The following is a 19,781-nucleotide window of genomic DNA, read 5'->3' as shown; positions in this document are numbered from 1 at the left end:
CCATGCTGAGGCCGCATCCCACATACAGCAACTAGAAGGATGTGCAACTATGACATACAACTATCTGCTGGGGCTTTGGGGGAAAAAAATAAATAATAAATAAATAAATTTAAAAATAAATAAATAAATAAATAAATAAAAAAGAGAAGTCCCTGCAGAATAGTAATTTCAAAAGATTGGCCACTTCTCGTCTCATGTCCTCCCACCCCTCACATGTCATGCTCCAGCCAGTGGGGCCCTTTTTCCCTTCCTGCCACATGCCAGCTTGTCCCTGCCTCAGGGCATTTGCACAGACGGGACCATCTGCCTGGGATGTTCCTCCACCTCCTCTCCCTCTAATGCTCCTCATGCTTCAGGTTTCCACTTGAATGCCCCTTCCTCCAGGAAGCCCTCCCTGCATCCCCAGCCTCTATGCCCTGGTTCTCTGCTCTTATAACATGGTAAACGCCTCCTTCAGAACCCTGATCACGTGGTAATTAATGGTGACGCATATGATTATCTATTCTCTGTCTCACTGGAGTAGAAGCCCCATGAGGGCAGGGTCCTTCACCATGCAGGCCCTGCACCCAACACAGGGCCTGGCTCACAGCAGGTGACCAGCTGACATCTAGCTCAAAGAACTAAAGGTAGCCCACCCTCAGTGGGGCTGGTTACTGGCTACTGACTAGGGTGACCTACTCATCCTGGTTTGCACTGGGACTTTCCTGGTTTGGGCACTGAAGGTCCCACATCCCAGAAACCCCTCAGTCCCAGGCAAACCAGGACAGGTGGTCACCCTGTTACTAACTGGAGGTGGTCCGTGAGGACATGGGAGAGGCCCTGAGTCTCAGGCACAATTGGCTGCCTTTATACAACCTGGGGGGCCCATTGGTCATGGGGTTTCTGAGACTTGCTCTGTGGCAGCCCTGGAGCTGAGGGGACCACCAGGGACCAGTCCCCGGCACACCTGCATCCAGATGGCAGTCACAGGCCGCCATGTCACTGCTGGAGGGAACCATCTGCTCGGCCTTCAGTACCTTGTATCTGGCTAAAGCATCTGGAGGCCTTAGCCCTGGGGGCCTGTCCTTCCAAGGCAGATGCTCGACCCCACTCACTTTTGACAGTTTATTGTTCTGATCATCCATGACCAGGATATCATCCTCCAGTTTCTTGATCTTGGCCTCGGCCGTGACCTTCTCAAGTTGTAGCTTCTGCCTCGCAGCTTCCTCCTCCTCCAGCTGTTCTTCCAGGTCCTTTGTAGGGGAGGGAAAAGAATCACAGCCTTGCTTAAAACAGGGTCGCTCTCCCAGAGCGCGGGACTAACACACAGAGGCTGGGCCTGCTGACCCCCCGTGCTCTGCAGTCTCCTTGCATTGGAAAGAAAAGGTCTGGGTAAGCCACCTGGCTTCACAGAGCCTCAGGCTCCTCATCTGTAAAATGGGGATAGTAGATACCAGGGTGGTTTCAAAATATGTCCACAAATTCTTTGATACTCTTCCTTTCAGGAGGCGGAGCGTGATTCCTCTCCCCGTGAGTGTGGGCTGGACTTAGTGACTTGCTTCTAACAGAAAAAATCAAGAGGAAGTGATGGAGTGTAACGTCAGAAGTTAGGCTATCAGGACACTGCGGCTTCCTCCCTGCTCTCTCTCGATGCACTCCTTCGGGGGGAGGCCAGCCCCCAGGTTGTGAGGGCGCTCCGGCAGCCCTGTGGAGACGCCCGCGTAGTGAGGAGCCTCCTGCCTACAGCCACGTGAGTGAGCCTTGTGCAAGTGGGTCCTCCAGCCCTAGTCGGGCCCTCAGATGACGGCAGCCCCGGCTGACACGCTGACTGCAACCACATCAGAGACTCGAAGCCAGAACCACCCGGCTGAGCCACTCTCAGATTCCTGACTGTGTCAAATAAACATTTATTATTTCAAGCTGCTAAGTTGTGCGGTGTTCTGTTCTGCAACAGAAGCTAACTGACGCAATTACCCTTCACACAGGGCTGCTGTTAGGAGACAAGGTGTGGGCACACGAAAGGCAGGGCTGTGGAAGGGAGCGGGCTCTGGAGGAGACCTGTGTGGCCAGATGGCCGTTCCTCTGCAAGCCTCAGTCTCTCTGTCCAGTGGGGACGTATATCATCAGACGCACCTCACGGACCTGCAGCGAGGGTCCCCTGATCCGGTCCCCCACCGAGGGCAGCCCCTGTGGTGCCTTACCAGCATCTGCTGGGCCATCTTCTTCTTGTCTGCCTGCAGCTGCTGGCCCCGGTCTTCCTCCTCCTCCAGGCGGGCCTCCATCTCGTGCAGGATCTCCTCCAGCTCCTGCTTCTTGGCCGCCAGCCGGACCCGCATCTCCTCGGCCTCCGCGTACAGCTCGGTCTCCGCCTGCAGCTGCTCCTGCAGCAGGCTCTTCTCCTCGGCCAGCTGCACGCAGGGGGTCGGGGGAGGCGGCCGGTGAGCGCCGCGGGAGCAGGCGTCCTGCCCCCCACAGCCGCAGCCCAGCTCCCGGCCCCGTACCTGCGTGTGCTTCTGCTCCAGCTCCTTGAGCTCGCTCTCCGCCTTCAGCTGCCGCTCCTTGGTCTTCTGCAGCTCCTCCTCCTTGGCCTGCATCTCCTCCTCCTGCCGCGTCACCTGCAGCAGGGGCTTCACCTGCACACACACGGGCAGCCCGTCGTTTGTTTTCGTGGCACGGGGGGTACACTCTCGTAACAAACTACATCAGCAGTTCTCAGCCAGGGACGATTTGCCCCCACCCCATAACCCCTAAGGGGACATTTGGCCATTTCTGGAGACAGTTTTAGCTGTCCCAACTGGGGTGGGGGATGCTACTGGCCTCTAGTGGGTAGAGGCCAGGGATGCTGCTAAACATTCTAGAATGCACAGGACAGCTCCCACAACACAGAATTACCCACCCAAAAATATCAATAGTGCTGAGGGGCCGGCCCCGTGGCTTAGCGGTTAAGTGCGTGCGCTCTGCTGCTGGCGGCCCAGGTTCGGATCCCGGGCGCGCACTGACGCACCGCTTCTCCGGCCATGCTGAGGCCACGTCCCACATACAGCAACTAGAAGGATGTGCAACTACGACATACAACTATCTACTGGGGCTTTGGGGGGGAAAAAAAGGAGGAGGATTGGCAATAGATGTTAGCTCAGAGCTGGTCCTCCTCAGCAAAAAAAGAGGAGGATTAGCACGATGTTAGCTCAGGGCTGATCTTCCCCACAAAAAAAAAAAAAAATAGTGCCAAGGGTGAGAAGTCCTAAATCAGAGCCACAGAAAAAGGGGCTAAGCAAAAGGAGAAAGTCTCCCCTTCCCCCATTCAGTCCCATCCCAGAGAGGGAACTGCTGCTGACAAACTGGTGTTTCCTTCCAAAGAGAAAAGGAAAAAAATCCCCCACATCCCACCTCCCTATCAAAATCATTATGAGCAGTGTTAGCATTTCCTTCCAGTCTTTTTTCCTAAACATTTAAAAAATATACCCGATATCATGCTGCCCAGTTTTCTGTGCTGCTTTTATTACTTAAAACTACAAGATAATTATCACCCCATGCCATTACATCATTTTTACAACTTATTTTTAAACATGATGGCTACATCATGTTTAATAGTTGAAAAGTATCCCATTGACGGACACACCATTATTGAATTAATCGGTCTGCCAGGGCTGGGCGCTGAAATTTTGCTGTTGTACATAAGGCACAATGAATGCCCTTAATTCCTGATCTTCATTGTTTCAAATGGTTTCCTTAGGACAGTTTTACAGAAGTTGGGTCGATGGGGATGAACAGTCCCTAAAAGCAGCTTCCCCTCTGCTCTGTGCTCCCTTCACACACTTGCCCCAGTTTACCATTATGTGTTTGTGTCTGTGTTTTTCTGCTCATTGTCTGCTCCCCCACTCGACTAGAACATTCATGAGGCCAGGGCCCCTGATGTCTGTTCACGGCTGCATCCCCAGCACCTTGCACGTGCCTGGCACACAGTGGGCACTCGATAAATATTCGCTCCATGAAGAAGGTTTGTGCCAATTTACACATTCCAGGGCACTAAGAGGAAGCAGTGTCTGTTACAACAGAGCGAGTCTTTGCGCAGTTGGTACGTTATAGCCCACAACGCTGCAAGAACACGCTGCAGCCCGACACGAACAAGCGATACTCGCAACCACCGCCATGGATCTCCAAAGAATGGTGCTGAGTGGAAAAAGCCAATCCCCAGAGGTGACATACTGTGTGACTCCATTTACTCTTGAAATAACAGAGTTACAGAAATGGAGAACAGATCAGTAGTTGCTGGGGCTATGGGGGGAAGCAGGTATGGCTATCCACAGGCAACATGAGGGATCCTTGCGGCGATGGGAATGCTCTGGATCCATGTTAAGGTCACGGCCGTAACCCATGTGCCAAAGAGGAAGGGCCTTCTCAGGCCCAGAGAATCACCAATGGCCAAGGTTTGATTTCGAGCCCTCAGTTGCACACCCACTGTCAACCATCTCCAGTCCCACATCTGGAGCGTCCGGAGGGAAGACCCAGGGCTGGGGGTCCTGAGAAGGTGGGCGGGGCCCGGGGCACTCACCTTGGTGAAGAGCCGCCACCACTGCCAGTTGCGCAGCTTGAGGTAGGCGGCGCAGTTCCTCTGAATCACCTTCATGGCCGTCAGCTGCTGCTGCCTCTTGGCGAAAGCCCTGGGGAGAGGGGCCGGGGAAGCCCTGGTTGGCCCAACACAGCCCTCCCCGCGTTGTCCCAGCATCCTGCCCTACAGCATCCGGAAAGCAGGACACGTCTATGCGGCTTGTGATTCTGCGACTTGCACGGGGACATCTCCCCTTCTCCCCAGCTCAGATTCTCTGGGAAGCTCAGCGTCGGCACAAGCAGAGTGTCTGGGTACCGAGCAGTCAAATAACCTGGAGGCCAGAGCCTTTCTCGGCGGGCAAGGAAGACCAAGGCTCATAAAACACCCTGGACTCAGAGCTGCGGTCCAAATAACAGCTAGGAAATCAATCTAAGCTGTGCCAGTCCTAGGGGAACCCTGCACACTCCCAGCTGTGTTATGTCTTCCCCAAAGCTGAGTGTCTGACAAACCTATTCTTCCTCCGTGTGTTTTAGAAATCTCAAACCTGACACGGAACCAGCACACTTCCTATTTAAGTGCTATTGGGTTTGCGAAACCATAGAACAGTGAGCACCACCGTCTTTTCTCTGCTCGGCTGCCATCTTGGGTGTGGGCGAACTTGAAGAATAACATTGCCCCAGTTAGTCTGGAGGTGGGAGGAGTGGTAACAGAGTAGTTAGTTATAAAACTTAAGTTAGGTCTGTCCCAGATCTGGCCTTGACCATCGTGGGTCCACTTGGTAGCCAATCAGCTTGACATGATCAGGGCTCTGCAGAGGAGAGCGTGGTCCATACCTCATGATAACATCCGCCCTGGACAGAGAGCTCCTCCCCAGACCCTGCCATCCTCTCTGGGGTGTGACTTGCATCGAGGAACCTGAGCCCTCCTCACCCTGCCCCCAGGCTTCCCAAAACAGAAAGGGCGCCAGATCTTCCAAGATGCTATGTTATGAATGCCATTGGATGTGGGGATATAGATACAGCTAAATACTCTTTCCTCAGATACTTGATCTTATTCTCATACTTCTGAAATGATAACCAGGCACCGTTCTCAACCCTTTGCAGGCAGCATTTCATTGACTCCGCATAGACAACTCCATGAGGCAGGAATGATTATGCTCATTTTCCAGTGGAGAGATCCGAGGCTCAGAGAGGTAGGGTAACTTGCCCAAAGTTCATCAGCAAATAAGTGAAGGAGCCCAGACGAGAACCCAAAACTCCAGAGCCCAGGGTCTTAACTCCTTCCCGCCCTGCCCTTATAACTAGTGCTTATATCTAACGTGGTAGCACTTCTGCCCCCTCCAGAAAAGGCTGCCATTCAATCAGTGGTGCAGGAAAGCTGATGGCCTCTTAGAAGCAGGGAATCTGAACACGAGGTTAGAAAGGCCCCTGGAAGTCTGAGTTGCCCATCTGTGTTTGTGGGGAGGTTACAGTATGCGGGTCTTTACTTTCTGGCCAGGTAGCCGCGACACATGGCCTGGAAAGCCATGATGACATCCGTGATCTTCAAGTCTCGTTCCTCTTCCAGGTGGGCCAGGACCCCGGTTCGGAAGAAGATTTTGCTCTGCCCAATCCTGTACAAGTTGGGGTCGAGTTCGAGGGCTTTGATCTGCAGAAGGAAGGAGGACTCTGTTTCCCGTGTTCAGCCGTGCCGTTTGGCCAGGGGTTAAGCGTGTTTAAGGAGGGTCCCACCCATGTAGTTCCTGGCCATGTGACCAGAGGCTGGAAGGTCCACAGTGTGATTTCTGGCGAGGGTCTGGGGTGGGCTCACCATGAGAATGCAGGCCTGTTTCCCATCCATGAAGCCTTTGGGAATGGCGTTCGCGGCCAGGATCTCGTAGCTTGAGACACAGGGCAGAAGTCACTGACCGAGCGCATCTCCATCGTCCATCCATCCCTCCCTCCGCCCAGCCCCGCTCACCCACCACCCCACCTGGACCTGGTCCCAGCGGGCTCACCGTTGGCGGAACTCTTGGAAGACGATCCTGTTGGGGAAGCCCTGACGACAGATACGGATGCCTTCCAATACCCCGTTGCACCGCAGCTGCTCCAGCACCAGAAAGGCGTCCAGCTTGCCTGACTGCAAAGGTGGAAAGGCCAGTGGACCACTGGGGCCTCCGGGAGCAGCAAGCCCCAATCTCAGGCCGGGTTGACCCACCTCACCAGGCCACAGGAGGTCAACGAGGCCCAGGTGAGGTCTCAGCTGAGAGTTCAGGTGCCATCTCTCTCGTACTTGGTGGCACACGCATCACCTCCTTGTCGCCTCCCTCTCCCCTGTTTCCTGTCCATCACCACCTAGCTCCTACCTCCCAAATATTTCCCAGTCCACCCACTTCTCTCCACTGGCCATTGTCACTACCATCCCTTTGCCACCATCTTCTCCTGCCCAGACAACCACCACAGCCTCCTACCTGGGCTTCCCACCCCCATCCTGCCTCTCTCCTCCAACCCCTCATTTGGTTTCCAAAATGTAAATCTGATTGTGACATACCCTTGCTTTTAAATGCCCCTAATGGCATCCTATAGAAGGAAGGCCAAGCTCTGGTCAATCCACAAGGAACTCCATGATCTAGCCCCCGCCTGCTGATTCAGCCTCATCTATCCCTGATCCCTGCCTCACACCATTATGCATCAACATGAAACCACCTACCCAGCATTTTCTTGCCAAGACCCTTCATTTCTCACCTTCACACTTTTGTTTTACTGGTCCCTCTGCCTAGGATGTCCCCCTCACTCTGCCCCGCCCTCACCAAGTTGATGCCTACTCATTCTTCAAGTTCACATTCTCTAAGCAGCTCTCTCTGAGCCCTGTGGCTGGACTGTGAGCCCCGGCTGTCTGGTGTTCTCATAATTTACACTATCTCACATTACATCATGGTTATCAGCTTGTGCCCTGGAGGATGTTTAGCAGCATCCCTGGCCTCTATGCACTGGATGCCAGTAGCAGCCCCCTCCCAGTTATGACAACCAAAAATGTCTCCAGACATAGCCAAGTGTCCCCGGGGGGGGGGGCACAGCTGCCCCCAGCTGAGCATCCCTGCACTAGATTATAAGAAACTTGCAGGCAAAGACTACAATTTATCCAGCATTGTCCCTCCAGCACATGGCACAGGTGGAGCTCAGTAAATGTTAACTGGAATAATGGATGGACGAGGGATTAGATACGCTGTGCAGCAACTCCAGGGCTGCAAGTCTCTGGATACATTCTCCCCTCCTCCATTGCCATTTTTTTCCTCCAGGATGGTGACTGGGTATCAAATCAGACCACCTTCCGGCCATGTCAGATGGAGCCCTCGGGGTGGGCGGTCAGGCTTTCCTCCTGCCCCTCTCCCCAGTCTGCCTCCCCTTCCCTGCAGTCCCCTGACCATCAAGGAGCTGCGCAAGTGCCTCACCCTCTTCTCGTGGTTGGGGATGATGCAGCGCACAAAGTTGGGTGTGGTGTTGCGCAGCGTGGTCATCAGCTTCCCCAGCTGCTCTTTGTACAGCTGCCCTACCGTGCGGAACATGCCCTTCTTGGTCTTGGAGGCGCTGGGCAGCGAGCTCTCCGTCATCTTGGCCATCTGGTCCAGCCCCACGATGCGGTCCACTGTGGGGCACATAAGGGCAGCATCAGCCTCTGGTCGGGGGCCCTCCACCCCCACACAGGCCAGAGGACCAGGCCTGGAGGGTGGAGACTGCAGGTCCCCTGCTCCCTCTTGGCGGGCACCGGCCCCATTCCTTCCTCTGCCAGCCATTGCCTTCCTCCAGCAGTGGATAAGGGGAGGCACAGCAGGGATTGCTTTCCAGGTATTGTCTATTTGGGAAATCCTGAGAGCTCCTGAGTGACAGAAAGAACAAATTCTCTCTAAGATTGTCACAGAGACCTGGGAGTCAATCCTGCTCTTGCCACTGCCTTGACCATGGCGCCATTTTGTGCCTCGGTTTCTCCTTCTATAAAATGGAGGTAATAACAGCATCAACCTCCTAGGGCAGGAATAAGTGAATAGGGCATGTAAAGTGCTTACCTCCCTGCCCACCTTCAATCCTTCATCCACCAACAAATATTTATTGAGAACCTACTATGTGCCAGGGGGACTCTGTGTCCCCCCAGCCCAACTCATATTCTATGGATGTTCTAACAGAAGGAGACAGACAATGATCACATACATAAGCATACAATATTTTGGGTGGTGAGGGGTGCTTGAAAAGATAAAGCAGGGTTAAGGGGGAAAAGAGAGTGATGGGTTGTCTCTCTGATAAGTTGATATTTGAGCAGAGACCAGAAAGAAGTGAGCAAGTGATCAGGTAGATATCTAGGGAAAGAATATTCCAGGCAGAAGGTTATTATAATAATAATTATAATTATTATTATTATTATTATTACTACCACCACCACCAAGATTCTTTTTCTTTCAGAACAGAATGAGAGACTCCCACCAGCCCAGCGGGTGCTACACATACCAAGCCCAACACACTGGCATTGCTATAAATTTCCCTTGAAGTACTGCTTTTGCTGCAACCCACAAATGTTTATAAGTTGTGTTTTCATTTTCATTTAGTTCAAAATTCTTATTAGTTTCTCTTTGAGAAAATTAACAATTTCTCAATCTCTTGAGGAAATCAAAAATAAGTTTTTTGACCTATGTGTTATTTAGAAGTGTGGTGTTTAATCTCCAAGTATTTTGGGATTTTCCAGTTATCTTTCTGTTATTGATTTAATTTAGTTAGTTAAATTCCATGGTGGTCTGAGAGCAGACACTATATGATTTCTGTTCTTTTAAATTTGTTAAGGTGTGTTTTATGGCCCAGAATGTGGTGTCTCTTGGTGAATGCTCCACGTGAGCTTGAGAAGAATGTGTATTCTGCTGTTGTTGGACAAAATCGTCTATAGATGTCAATTATATCCAGTTGGTTGATGGTGATAGCGAGTTCAACCCCGCCGGCATTACACTGCACCATTTCTGCTCCTTGTACTTGATTAGACTCTGTGTAATCATTTCTTTGCTTGTCTGTGTCTCCCTTAAGACTGTGGGCTCCTTGAGGGAAGTGCCGTGCTGAGTTCATCAAGAGTCCCAGGGTGAGGCAGACCCAGGGTGAGATGCTGTTACCCTATCCCTGGGCCTGGCAGACGGTTGGCACAGTGACCCTGATGCCTAAAACAAGGGCAGCCAGTCCTGTAAGTGCCAGGCTCACAGGTTCTGTGCCAGGGACAAAATCTGCTGTGGTCACTGAGGTCCAGGAACAAAAGCAGCAAACTCCACCATCACTAACAGTCATTACAACAGCCGACATGTACTGAGCCCCTACAGTGGACCCAGCACCTCACACGGATTCTCTCTTCACTAGTCTTCAGAGGAAACCAAAGTGTGGTCTCCGGACCAGTAGCATCAGCATCACCTGGGAACTTGCTGGAAATGCAGATTCTTAGGTCCCACCCAGACCTGCTGAGCCAGACCCTCCGGGGATGGGGCCCAGCGATCTGAGTTTTAACAAGCCCTGTACGTGATCCTGAGGCATTCTCAAGCTTGAGCCCTACTCTGATTTTGCCTTCACAATAATCCTAGGAGAGGTGGAGACTATTATTATTTTCCTGGTTTTACTCATGAGGACACTAAAGCTTAGCGAAGTCAAGTGACTTGTCCAAGATCACACAGCTAGTACACAGCAGAGATGAGACTGAAGTTAAGTCTTTCAGACTCCAGATGGGGGAACTCTAACTCACTATTTCCTCCATCATTGCCCTGATCTCAAGACCTTCTCTCTGGGGTCCAGGCGTGGGGTTGAGAGTCTCAGGAGTCACCACTCAGGAACGTGTCAACAAGACGTCACTAGCACCTGACAACGTTGCCCCCTCCCCACCCCCACACAGGTCTTCCACTCCTGGGAACAGGCGTGGGAATCAGGGGCAGCCGGAAGGAGGCGGAGGACTCTGGGTGTCCAGTCCTCCTGCTCCAGCGGGCAGGGCCTTACCGTCCTTCCACAGGTCGGCCATGAACTTGTCTGAGGAGGCGTTGAGGAGGGACGTCACATTGTCATTCAGCGGGTCCATGTTCTTGGTCAGCCAGGCACTCGCATTGTAGTCCACCTGCCAAGGACCACCTCGTGGATCAGGTGCTCTTGCTTTAGTCACACACTAAGGGCAGGGCCTGAGTCCTCCCGTTTCCCTCCCGGATCTTCCGAAGTCAGAGAGGAAACGACATTAGTGGCCACCATGATGGGAATCCACAAACACCAATGAAGAGACCAACAGATCAGTATTTTAAAGGGCCCTGCACAGTTGGGCATCAGCCAACGGTAGCCATCGCTGGCAAGGCCTCATCTCTATTCCTTGCCTTCTCCTAGCAAGCCTTCTCTGGCAGCCTTCTTTCTCCAGAGCCCAGAATGATGCCTGTGAGTTCCAAAAGGTGAAGAGCTTTGCTGATGGCGAATACCCTCCCTCACACCCAAAGTTCTCTTCCCATCCAGAGAAAGCTTGACAACAATTCTAGTCTGTAAATTCAATTTGGGGACCTCTTTCCCCTCTCTGATGATGGAGATTTTGATATATGGATGTACAGGAAAAGGACATATATGGCTATTTAAATTCCCACCTTGAACACTGACAGTGACCAAAGCTTTAATTTTATTATTATGACTGTGAAGTGGAAGGAACTGGTAAAATAGCTCTCTAGTGGGTTATTATGGGATGTGGGTTGTTATGGTGATGGCCAGGCCTGATCTGAGAGGAGACTGAAAAAAAAAAAATGCTTGTAAAGTGGGGGAAAAAAAGCATTCCCTTTACGTAGTTAAGAAAACAAACATATACTCCCTTGAGTATAGGGTAGGAGTTGGCAATTTTTTTTTGGTAAAAGGCCTAGATAGTAAATATTTTCATCTTTGTGGGCCATGTGGTCTCTGTTACAACCACCCAACTCTGCCGTTGTAGCACAAAAGCAGCCATGGACAATATGTGAAGGAATGGGCATGGCTGTGTGCCAATAAAACTTTATTTACAAAAACAGGGTGTGGGCCAGATTTGGTGCATGGGCTGCAATTTGCCCATCCCTAGCTTAGGGCAAAACAAATGCATGTCCCCCTGATGCATCTGGGATACTGGGGAGTCAATAAAATATCCTAAGGTTCTGTAAGCCAGGCTCAGCTATGCCTTTCCTACATTATCCAAGACCCTCAGGAGCCATAGGGGAAGGTCCTGTATATTTATAGCCATCACATGATGATGATGACGATAAAGGAGGAGAAGGAGGAGGAGAAGATGATGATGATGATGACAACCATTACAGATGTCCCTGGAGCACAGGCCGGCGATGGCAAATCCAAGACCGCATTAAGGGAGATTCTTGTTGGACCCAAGAGTGAGTTTATTGGCCACCCTATTCCCGTTGGCCCTTCCTGTTGGGTGTAATTTATAGCAGGAAAGATTTGGAGTCTATACAAGAAAGAACTGCCTGGCCGCCATGGTTGGAATATATTAGAGAGGCTAATACGTACATATCTTGTTCTTTGCAGATGCTTAGACAAAGCACACACAGAACTTGGTTGGGATTTGATTTACACCAGACGCCTCTGGGTTCTGCCATTCCCAAGTTGTTCCTACTCTGAGCATCCCGCCTGGGGCCCCCGGGACACAGAGAGCCCTGGGGCCTGTGACTGGTACCTTCCCAGCGTAGTGGATGATGGAGAACTCGGTTTTATCCTTGAGCTGCTTGGGTTTCTGAAACTTGGGGTGGTTGCCTTGCTCCGTACACAGCTTCTCCACGAAGGACTTGTCTGTGGCTTTGGGGAACCAGCACTCCTCGTCCAGCAGGGCCAACACACCTGGAGGGTTGTTCTGTGGGAGACAAGTAGGGTAGGCAGGATCACAGCAAGGCCTCAGGCTCGCCAGCAGGAGCTGGCCACCCAAACACATGCATAGGCAGCCCCCTAGCCCTATTACCACATCTGCCTACATATAAAGATGGATTTATGTCCTTCCCTCCGTTCCCCCGAAATCTATACTCAAATTACTGTGTCCAAGGGACCAGCACTGGGGATGGAAGGGCCGGCACCAACAGGACATATGTTTGCTGCTGCCCTCTAGTGGGCAGCACACACATAACATCACAAAGATCTCACTTCTTGCAAAAGAATTCGTTGCTTTACATATAAATTCACCTCAGGGTTCCTTCTAGTAAAGCGCTTCCTTGTGGCTGAGACAGTCTAAACTAAGGTGTCAAGAGCATCGCCAAATTTACACAGGCCATTCGCTCCGCTGGAACAGTTTCCACTTTTGGGACTCAAATCAGAGAAGCGTTTCTTGACTGCTCTGTGCAAAGCAGGCCTCCCTAAGTCATTCCCCACATTGTTCTTACCAGAGGTTCTAGGAGTTTGGGATGCATCAATGAACAAAACAAAGACCTGTGCCCTTGGGAATGAATGAACGGGAGAGAGGGGAAGGGAATGAACGAATGGGAGAGAGGGAAAGGGAAAGATGAATGGGAGAGAGAGGAAGGGAATGAATGAATGGGAGAGAGGGGCAAGGAACGAATGAATGGGAGAGAGGGGAAGGGAATGAATGAATGGGAGAAAGGGAATGAATGAATGGGAGCGAGGGAGGGAGAATGAATGAATGGGAGGGGGGAAGGGAATGAAGGAATGGGAGAGAGGGGAAGGGAATGAAGGAATGGGAGAAAGGAAGGGAAAGAGGGAAGGAGAAATAAAGAAGGAAAATGCCTTTGCTATTAAAATGTGCGTTAAGGGAAAGTGCGATTGAGTGCACAGGACTCGGGGATGGGGGACGCGGAGCACACGTGGAGAGGGCAGGGTCCCGTGCCGGCTGAACACGGCCACCGCGCAAGCGCCTGTGTGGCAGGCCCTCACCGGCCGCTCGATGAGCTCGATGCAGGGCTGTAGGTCCAGCCCGAAGTCGATGAAGTTCCACTCGATGCCCTCGCGCTGGTACTCCTCCTGCTCCAGGATGAACATGGTGTGGTTGAAGAGCTGCTGCAGCTTCTCGTTGGTGTAGTTGATGCAGAGCTGCTCGAACGAGTTCACCTGAGCATACGACACCGGGGCGGCCCAGTGAGCACGGAGGTCAGAGAACAGGGGGTCCCGCGGAAGCTCCACCCTGGAGAAAGCCCCATGGCCTGACAGCCTTTCCACAAGAGTCTGCTCTGCCATTTCAGCGCCCAGAGAGGGTGCAGACCCCAACAAAGGCTGTCTAGAGTTCACAAGCGCTCGCTATTCTCATCGCCTTGTTTTAAGGATGCTTATCTCCTTCATCTGCACAATGATCTATGGATAGAATACCATGTAAGGTATTTTATCACTCCCATTTTGCAGATGTGGACGCTGAGGCTCAGAGAGGGAGTAATTCCACAGTAGGTATGTTTTGGAATATCTGTCAATCTCAAGACCTTCCCTTTCACTGAGAACTTCCCTCCAACCCATGGGGGTGGGATCCATTAGCCATGTTTATGCTACATGAAGTACTGCAAGACCCTGAAAACAGTGCTGGGCTCTGAGGTGACCATGGGATCCAACACAGGTGAGTAAGAGTCAATAAGACTCAATTCCAAGATTTTGGTTGGAACTGTTGGAAAGAGTTGAAACTGGTTGGATCTGCCAGGGTTGCAGCTGTGGCAGCCATCTTGCCACCATGAGGGAAGAGCCTCCCACCATGAGGGAATGGAGCCAATGTGGAGGAAGGTAGAGAGAGGGAGATGGCAGGAGATCCTGTCCTGCCTGTTGGATCCAGCTGTATCTCTGGCCTTCTCAGTTTCACAAACTGGTACATTCCCTGTTGGATTTCTGTCTCTTACACCCTCAAGAATTTAACCTTAAGTAGACAGCTTCCCACCCTACAGCAGCCATCTGCCTGCCTTTCTCCAAAATAACGATTTCTCCAAGAGGAAGCTTCATCCCAGAGAACCAAGACCGTGGCTGTCGTGATCCCACCAAGCTGTACCTCAAAGATCTCAAATCCAGCGATATCCAGGATCCCCAGGAACGAAGCCCCTTGCCGATGGGTCTTGTCCAAGGCTTTGTTCACACGGGTGAGTATCCAGCGGAAAAGGCGCTCATAAGTGGCCTTGGCCAGAGCCTCTACGGCAAAGTCCGCCTGCAGGGGCAGTGAGGGAACACAGTTATTCCCGGTGGGCTGCGTTTTCACATGAGCCTGGCTGGTGGCTCAGATTTTTATTCTCCCCCTACCTGTAATCCTTAAAAAACAAACAAACAAAGGAAATTACCCCATCTCTACAACCAGGAGAAAAGTAGCAGTAAGGGACAGAGTGGTCAGACCTAAGGAATGACCGTGTGGATAAGTAAACACTTCCTGTCAGAGGGACCTGGAACAGAGTGGAGCCTGTTTCATCCCAGGGATCATTTAGAGGTGGCCAGTCCCGCCTCTAGAAAGGGTCATTTCCAAAGATAAGTCTCTGGGCCCGGCCCGGTGGCATAGCAGTTCACGTGCTCCACTTTGGTGGCCCGGGATTCGCCGGTTCACATCCTGGGCACAGACCTACCCACCACTCATCAAGCCATGCTGAGGCAGCATTCCACATAGAGCAACGAGAGTGACGTACAACTAGGATACACAACTATGCACTGGGGCTTTGGGGGGAAAAATTCAAAGATCAATCTCTTAGATCAGACCTCGTATCTACAATTAAGAGATCAAGATGAGGTCATGAGTGAGGGACTCTGCTGTTCTTGGTCAGTATTGTATCTTCGAAACCTGACATGGAACTTAGAATATTCTAGTATTGGATAGATGAGGGATAAAGGGATGGATAGATGAATAATAAGATCAATGGATGGATGGATGAATACATGGATGGATCGATGGACAGATGGATAGATGGATGAATGGATGGATGGGTGTATGGATGAACTGATGAATAGATGGATGGATAGGTGATGGATGGACAGATGGATGAGTGGATGGATGGCTATGAACAGATGGATGGATAGATGGATGAATGTATGGATGGATGGGTGTATGGATGAATTGATGAATGGATGGACGGATAGGTGATGGAGGGACAGATGGATGGGTGGATGGATGGCTATGAATAGATGGATGGATAGATGGATGAATGGATGGCTAGATGGTTGGATGGATGGACAGACGGATGGAAGGCTCTGCAGGAATAAATGGTAAGTGCGGGAATAAAAGGCAAGTACATCATTACCTGTTCTTTTGTCTGAGCTTTCTGTACCACATCCCGTCCAACTTTGATACGTGGAGTCAGGATGGATCTGGTGAAATCCGTCACATTCATTCCCATGAGGTGGCAAACTTTCTGAGCAGCTGGATGGAGAAAAGAAGCATATTAAGTGTATCAAAAAAGAGAAGGCTTGGGAAGGAAGGCACACCACATGGGATTTTTGTGATCTGTGTATACACTGGTTTTTCTTGGAGAGACGGAGCACGATGGTAGCGAGCACAGCATGAAAGAGTCCTCAAGACCACTGTCATTAGTGACCTCAGCCCCAATGTTCTGCTAAGAGGCAATGACGGGGGCAGGATTGAGGCACACCCCAACTGGGGGCTTAGGGTCAAGTCCTTGCCCCCTTCCCCCTTCCTGGACATGTGATTTTAGAAAAGCTATTGAACTTCCCAGAGTCTTGCTTTTCTCGGCTTGTAAAAGGGGTTATCTATTTGGTATCATGTTGGGTTGTCAACGGGATTGAATGAGGTAAGGTATGTGAAGCGTCTGACAGATAGTTAACCATTCAATCAACATTTGTCCCACTATTCCAAGATATGTATTGCAGCATTGTTTGTAGTGGCAAAGTATTGGAAACTTAAATGTCCATTAATATGGGAACAAATATATCATGGTATTTCCCTAAGACAGGATACCCAACAGCGGTTAAAGGAATGACCTCTCTTTTTCTCTTTCTAGCCAGAACAGTGGTTATCAGCTGGGGATGATTTTGCCCCCATGGGACATATGGCAATGTCTGGGGACAGTTTTGGTTGTCACACTGGGGGGTGCGACTGTTGAGAACCCTGATCTAGACAATGGTGAGTACAGAGTAAAAGAAACAAGTTGCAGAATGTTGCCTATAGTGTGACATCCCTTCTGTAAATTAAAGACACACTCACAAGGCAACATTAGATATTGTTGAGATCCATGTGTGTGAAAGTATAAAGAAAAGACTGGAAGGGTGTGTAGAAAGTACCGTGGTGGCTCCCCTGGAGAACAAGGGATGTCAGTGTTATGTATACCATTTTGTTTCATTTTAAAGACAAGGTATTAGAAAATATTCACAGATGTCAATCCTGGATGGTGGGCACGTGGGCTCTTGTTATAATGTATGTATTTCTGTATTTAAAAACTTTTTCTAAAAATAATATTAATCCACCATTAGCTGCTTCTTTTACGTGAAGACTAGGGTTGCACAATGGTTTGCACGTGAAAAGTGAGCAACAAATAGAGTGGTTTTAGCATTTTTTTCCCTCCATCTCTTTGAAAAGGTGTTTTTTGGTTTCTCTTTCCTGAAGGTCTCTCCTCAGAGTGAGGATTCCTTTAACGTGCCATATTTGGGGTGTAACCCACAGAAACAATTGACAGGTCTAACGGGGAGTACGCTCCAGGAAGCTTGCAGTATACACAGTATACGCCCTGGGGGGTGTTGAGGCCACAGGTGGACGAGTTGGGAACCTTAGTTATCCTTTCCGCTCAGCCACCAGCAGGTATGGAAAAGCCAAGTGATCTTTTCATAACACAAAACACTGCTTATTTGCAGGTGAGATTTAGGGAAAAAAATACAAGATGCCCAGTTAAACTTCAATTTCCAATAAACAAACACTTTTTTAGTATAATTATGTCTCAAATGTTGTCTAGGACATACTTATAATAAAAAGTGTTTATTGAGGGCTGGCCTAGTGGCATAGTGGTTAATTCGCACGCTCTGCTTCAGCGGCCCAAGTTCACAGATTTGGATCCCAGGCACGGACCTACAGTGCTCATCAAGCCATGCTGTGGCAGCATCCCACATACAAAACAGAGGAAGATGGGCACAGATGTTAGCTCAGGGACAATCTTCCTCACCAAAATAAAGTTTGTTGTTTATCTGAAACTCAAGTTTAACTGGGCATCCAGTATTTTATCTGGCAACCCTATTTTCAGGGACATGAGGTCTCCCCAAAGAAGCCATATGTGCCATATGAAATGGGGCTGTTCCCGTGTTCTTTCCTGCTGTATCCCAGTGCCTGGCATACAGCAGGTGCTCAGAAATACTTGTTTAACAAAACAAATGAGTGGGGGGTTTTAGAATTGATGCTCCCTAAGGGTCCTGTGTGACCTAAAATTATTAGTTTCTTTCCCTCCACACTCTGATTCAAGAATTTCCCACAGTAGGATCTTTGGCTGTGAAAAGCTTGAAAAAAGAGTGAAGTCAGTGTAATAACCTAGTCTAGCCCCTGTTGATACCCAGATACTCTCATCCAGAAAATAACCAAAGGCTGAATGTGACCCTCCTCTCGTCCCCCAAGTCGTCAGTTACGGCGAAAAGGCGACAGGTACCTGTGTTATCCGGCATGGACGCCTGGTCTGTGTTTCTCTCCTTCTTGAAGACAATATTTCCAAGCTGCAGAACGGACGACACCACCCTCAATATGGCTGAGGTGAGGAGAGAAGAGCAGACAAGACACAGACATCAACACCAAGGTGGTCTGGGGATTTGGAGTCTCAAAGTCACTGGAGACCGAGACTAGCCTACCTCTTTCCCCTAAAGAGATTCAATCCTGAGCTTTGAGGAGAAAGCCAAGCCACCCCAACTCCCTGCTAACGGAGGAGAAAAACTGGCCAGGGGGGAGCAGAATACTTTCAGATGGTTGCGAAAAGCCCTGTGCTGCAATGGAATACTATGCGGCGGGGTTGGCAAACTGCAGCCCATGGACCAAATTCGGCCCACTGCCTGCCATTGTTAATAAAGTTTTATTGGAACATGGCCACACTCATTCACTTATATATTGTCTATAGCTGTTTGCATGCTATGATGGCAGAGTTGAACAGTTGTGACAGAGACTGTATGGCCCACAAAGGCTAAAATATTTACTATCTGGCCCTTTAGAGAACATGTTTGTCAATTCCTGCTATATAGCAAGGAGAATGAATGATTTACAACTACGAACAACAAAATTGTTGTATCTTGCAAAACACAAATGCGGAACAAAAGACACCAAATGCAAACAAGTGCATACTATATAAGTTCATTTATAGAAAGTTCAAGAAAAGGCAAAACTATGCTGTTAGAAGTCAGGATAATGGTTATCCTTGTTTGGGGGAAGCTACTGGAAGAGGCATGAGGGAGCTCTTGGGGGGCTGGTGGTATTCTCTTACTTAAAATGGGTGATAGTTGCACAGGTGTGTTCAGTTTATAAAAATTCATCAAACTGTACACTTATGACATATACAATTTTCTAAATATACATTATATGTCAATAAAAGGTATTTAAAAAAAAAAACCTATGCTTCCTAACATACACTGGCTGGATGTGCAAGATGCTCATGTTAGGATGAAGAAGGGGGAAATTTTCTCCCACTTGTTATCCAGGTGTCTCCAGATAAAACATTGTGTTCCCAGACCCTTGGACCCCTTCTGACTCCATACTCAGCCCCTGTCATTGTTAAAATGATTTCTGTATCTGAAATCCCCAGAAGAACCATGAGTTACTAGAGAGTGGAGGACTGTCCTATCATCTTTGCATTCCCAAAGCCTAGTCCAGGATCCAGACTCACATGGACAAGGAGGGAGATGGATGGAAGATGGACGATGGAGATGATGGATGGAAGATGGAATGATGAATGAATGAATCAATGGATGGATAATGGATGGATGGATTGATGGATGAATGGATGGTTGGATAAATGGATAGATGGAGGATGGACGGATGAAGGATCGATTAATGCAAATACTTGGCTTTAGATTAACTCAGGTGCAAATCACCTAGGATTTCCAAGAAGAAATCACTGTGTTCTAGGAACAAAGAGTAGAGATCCTAACCTTCTCTGGTTCTTCAGGCTAGACTAGGGATATCAGCCCTTCACAACAGCTGCCCTCACACCTTAGGGACTCTGGCCCAGCTCAGCAGGAGAAAGGCCCAGCTGCTGGCTGATGATCCACCCATCTGCTCCTTCTTACCATTGCAGAAACTCTTCCCCCCAAAATGAACAAAGCTGCTGTTGACAGGACATGGCTAAGGCAGTTTCTTTTAACAATAACGTCTATGAAAGGGCCTTTGT

General features: G+C 49.9%; 1 protein-coding gene across 1 annotated transcript in view; it reads right to left on the bottom strand.

Moving 5' to 3' along the window:
- The window catches only part of MYH11 (myosin heavy chain 11), a 123,520-nt gene that overhangs the window by 23,182 nt on the left and 80,557 nt on the right, over positions 1-19,781 (bottom strand). Inside the window, exons 10-23 of the mRNA XM_058569970.1 lie at positions 18,060-18,155; positions 15,717-15,835; positions 14,489-14,641; positions 13,402-13,575; positions 12,200-12,373; positions 10,516-10,630; positions 7,959-8,152; positions 6,525-6,646; positions 6,338-6,407; positions 6,015-6,175; positions 4,532-4,640; positions 2,481-2,612; positions 2,181-2,387; positions 1,095-1,232 (exon numbers count right to left, since the gene is read on the bottom strand). Of these exons, the coding sequence (XP_058425953.1) occupies positions 1,095-1,232; positions 2,181-2,387; positions 2,481-2,612; positions 4,532-4,640; positions 6,015-6,175; positions 6,338-6,407; positions 6,525-6,646; positions 7,959-8,152; positions 10,516-10,630; positions 12,200-12,373; positions 13,402-13,575; positions 14,489-14,641; positions 15,717-15,835; positions 18,060-18,155 (1,964 nt within the window). The remainder of the gene's footprint in view (positions 1-1,094; positions 1,233-2,180; positions 2,388-2,480; positions 2,613-4,531; positions 4,641-6,014; positions 6,176-6,337; positions 6,408-6,524; positions 6,647-7,958; positions 8,153-10,515; positions 10,631-12,199; positions 12,374-13,401; positions 13,576-14,488; positions 14,642-15,716; positions 15,836-18,059; positions 18,156-19,781) is intronic.

This window comes from Diceros bicornis, chromosome 26, assembly GCF_020826845.1.
Source record: "Diceros bicornis minor isolate mBicDic1 chromosome 26, mDicBic1.mat.cur, whole genome shotgun sequence".
Classification (NCBI taxonomy): Eukaryota; Metazoa; Chordata; class Mammalia; order Perissodactyla; family Rhinocerotidae; genus Diceros; species Diceros bicornis.
The sequence above is the reverse complement of the archived record's forward strand: the minus strand, read 5'-3'. Positions and strand labels throughout refer to the sequence as shown.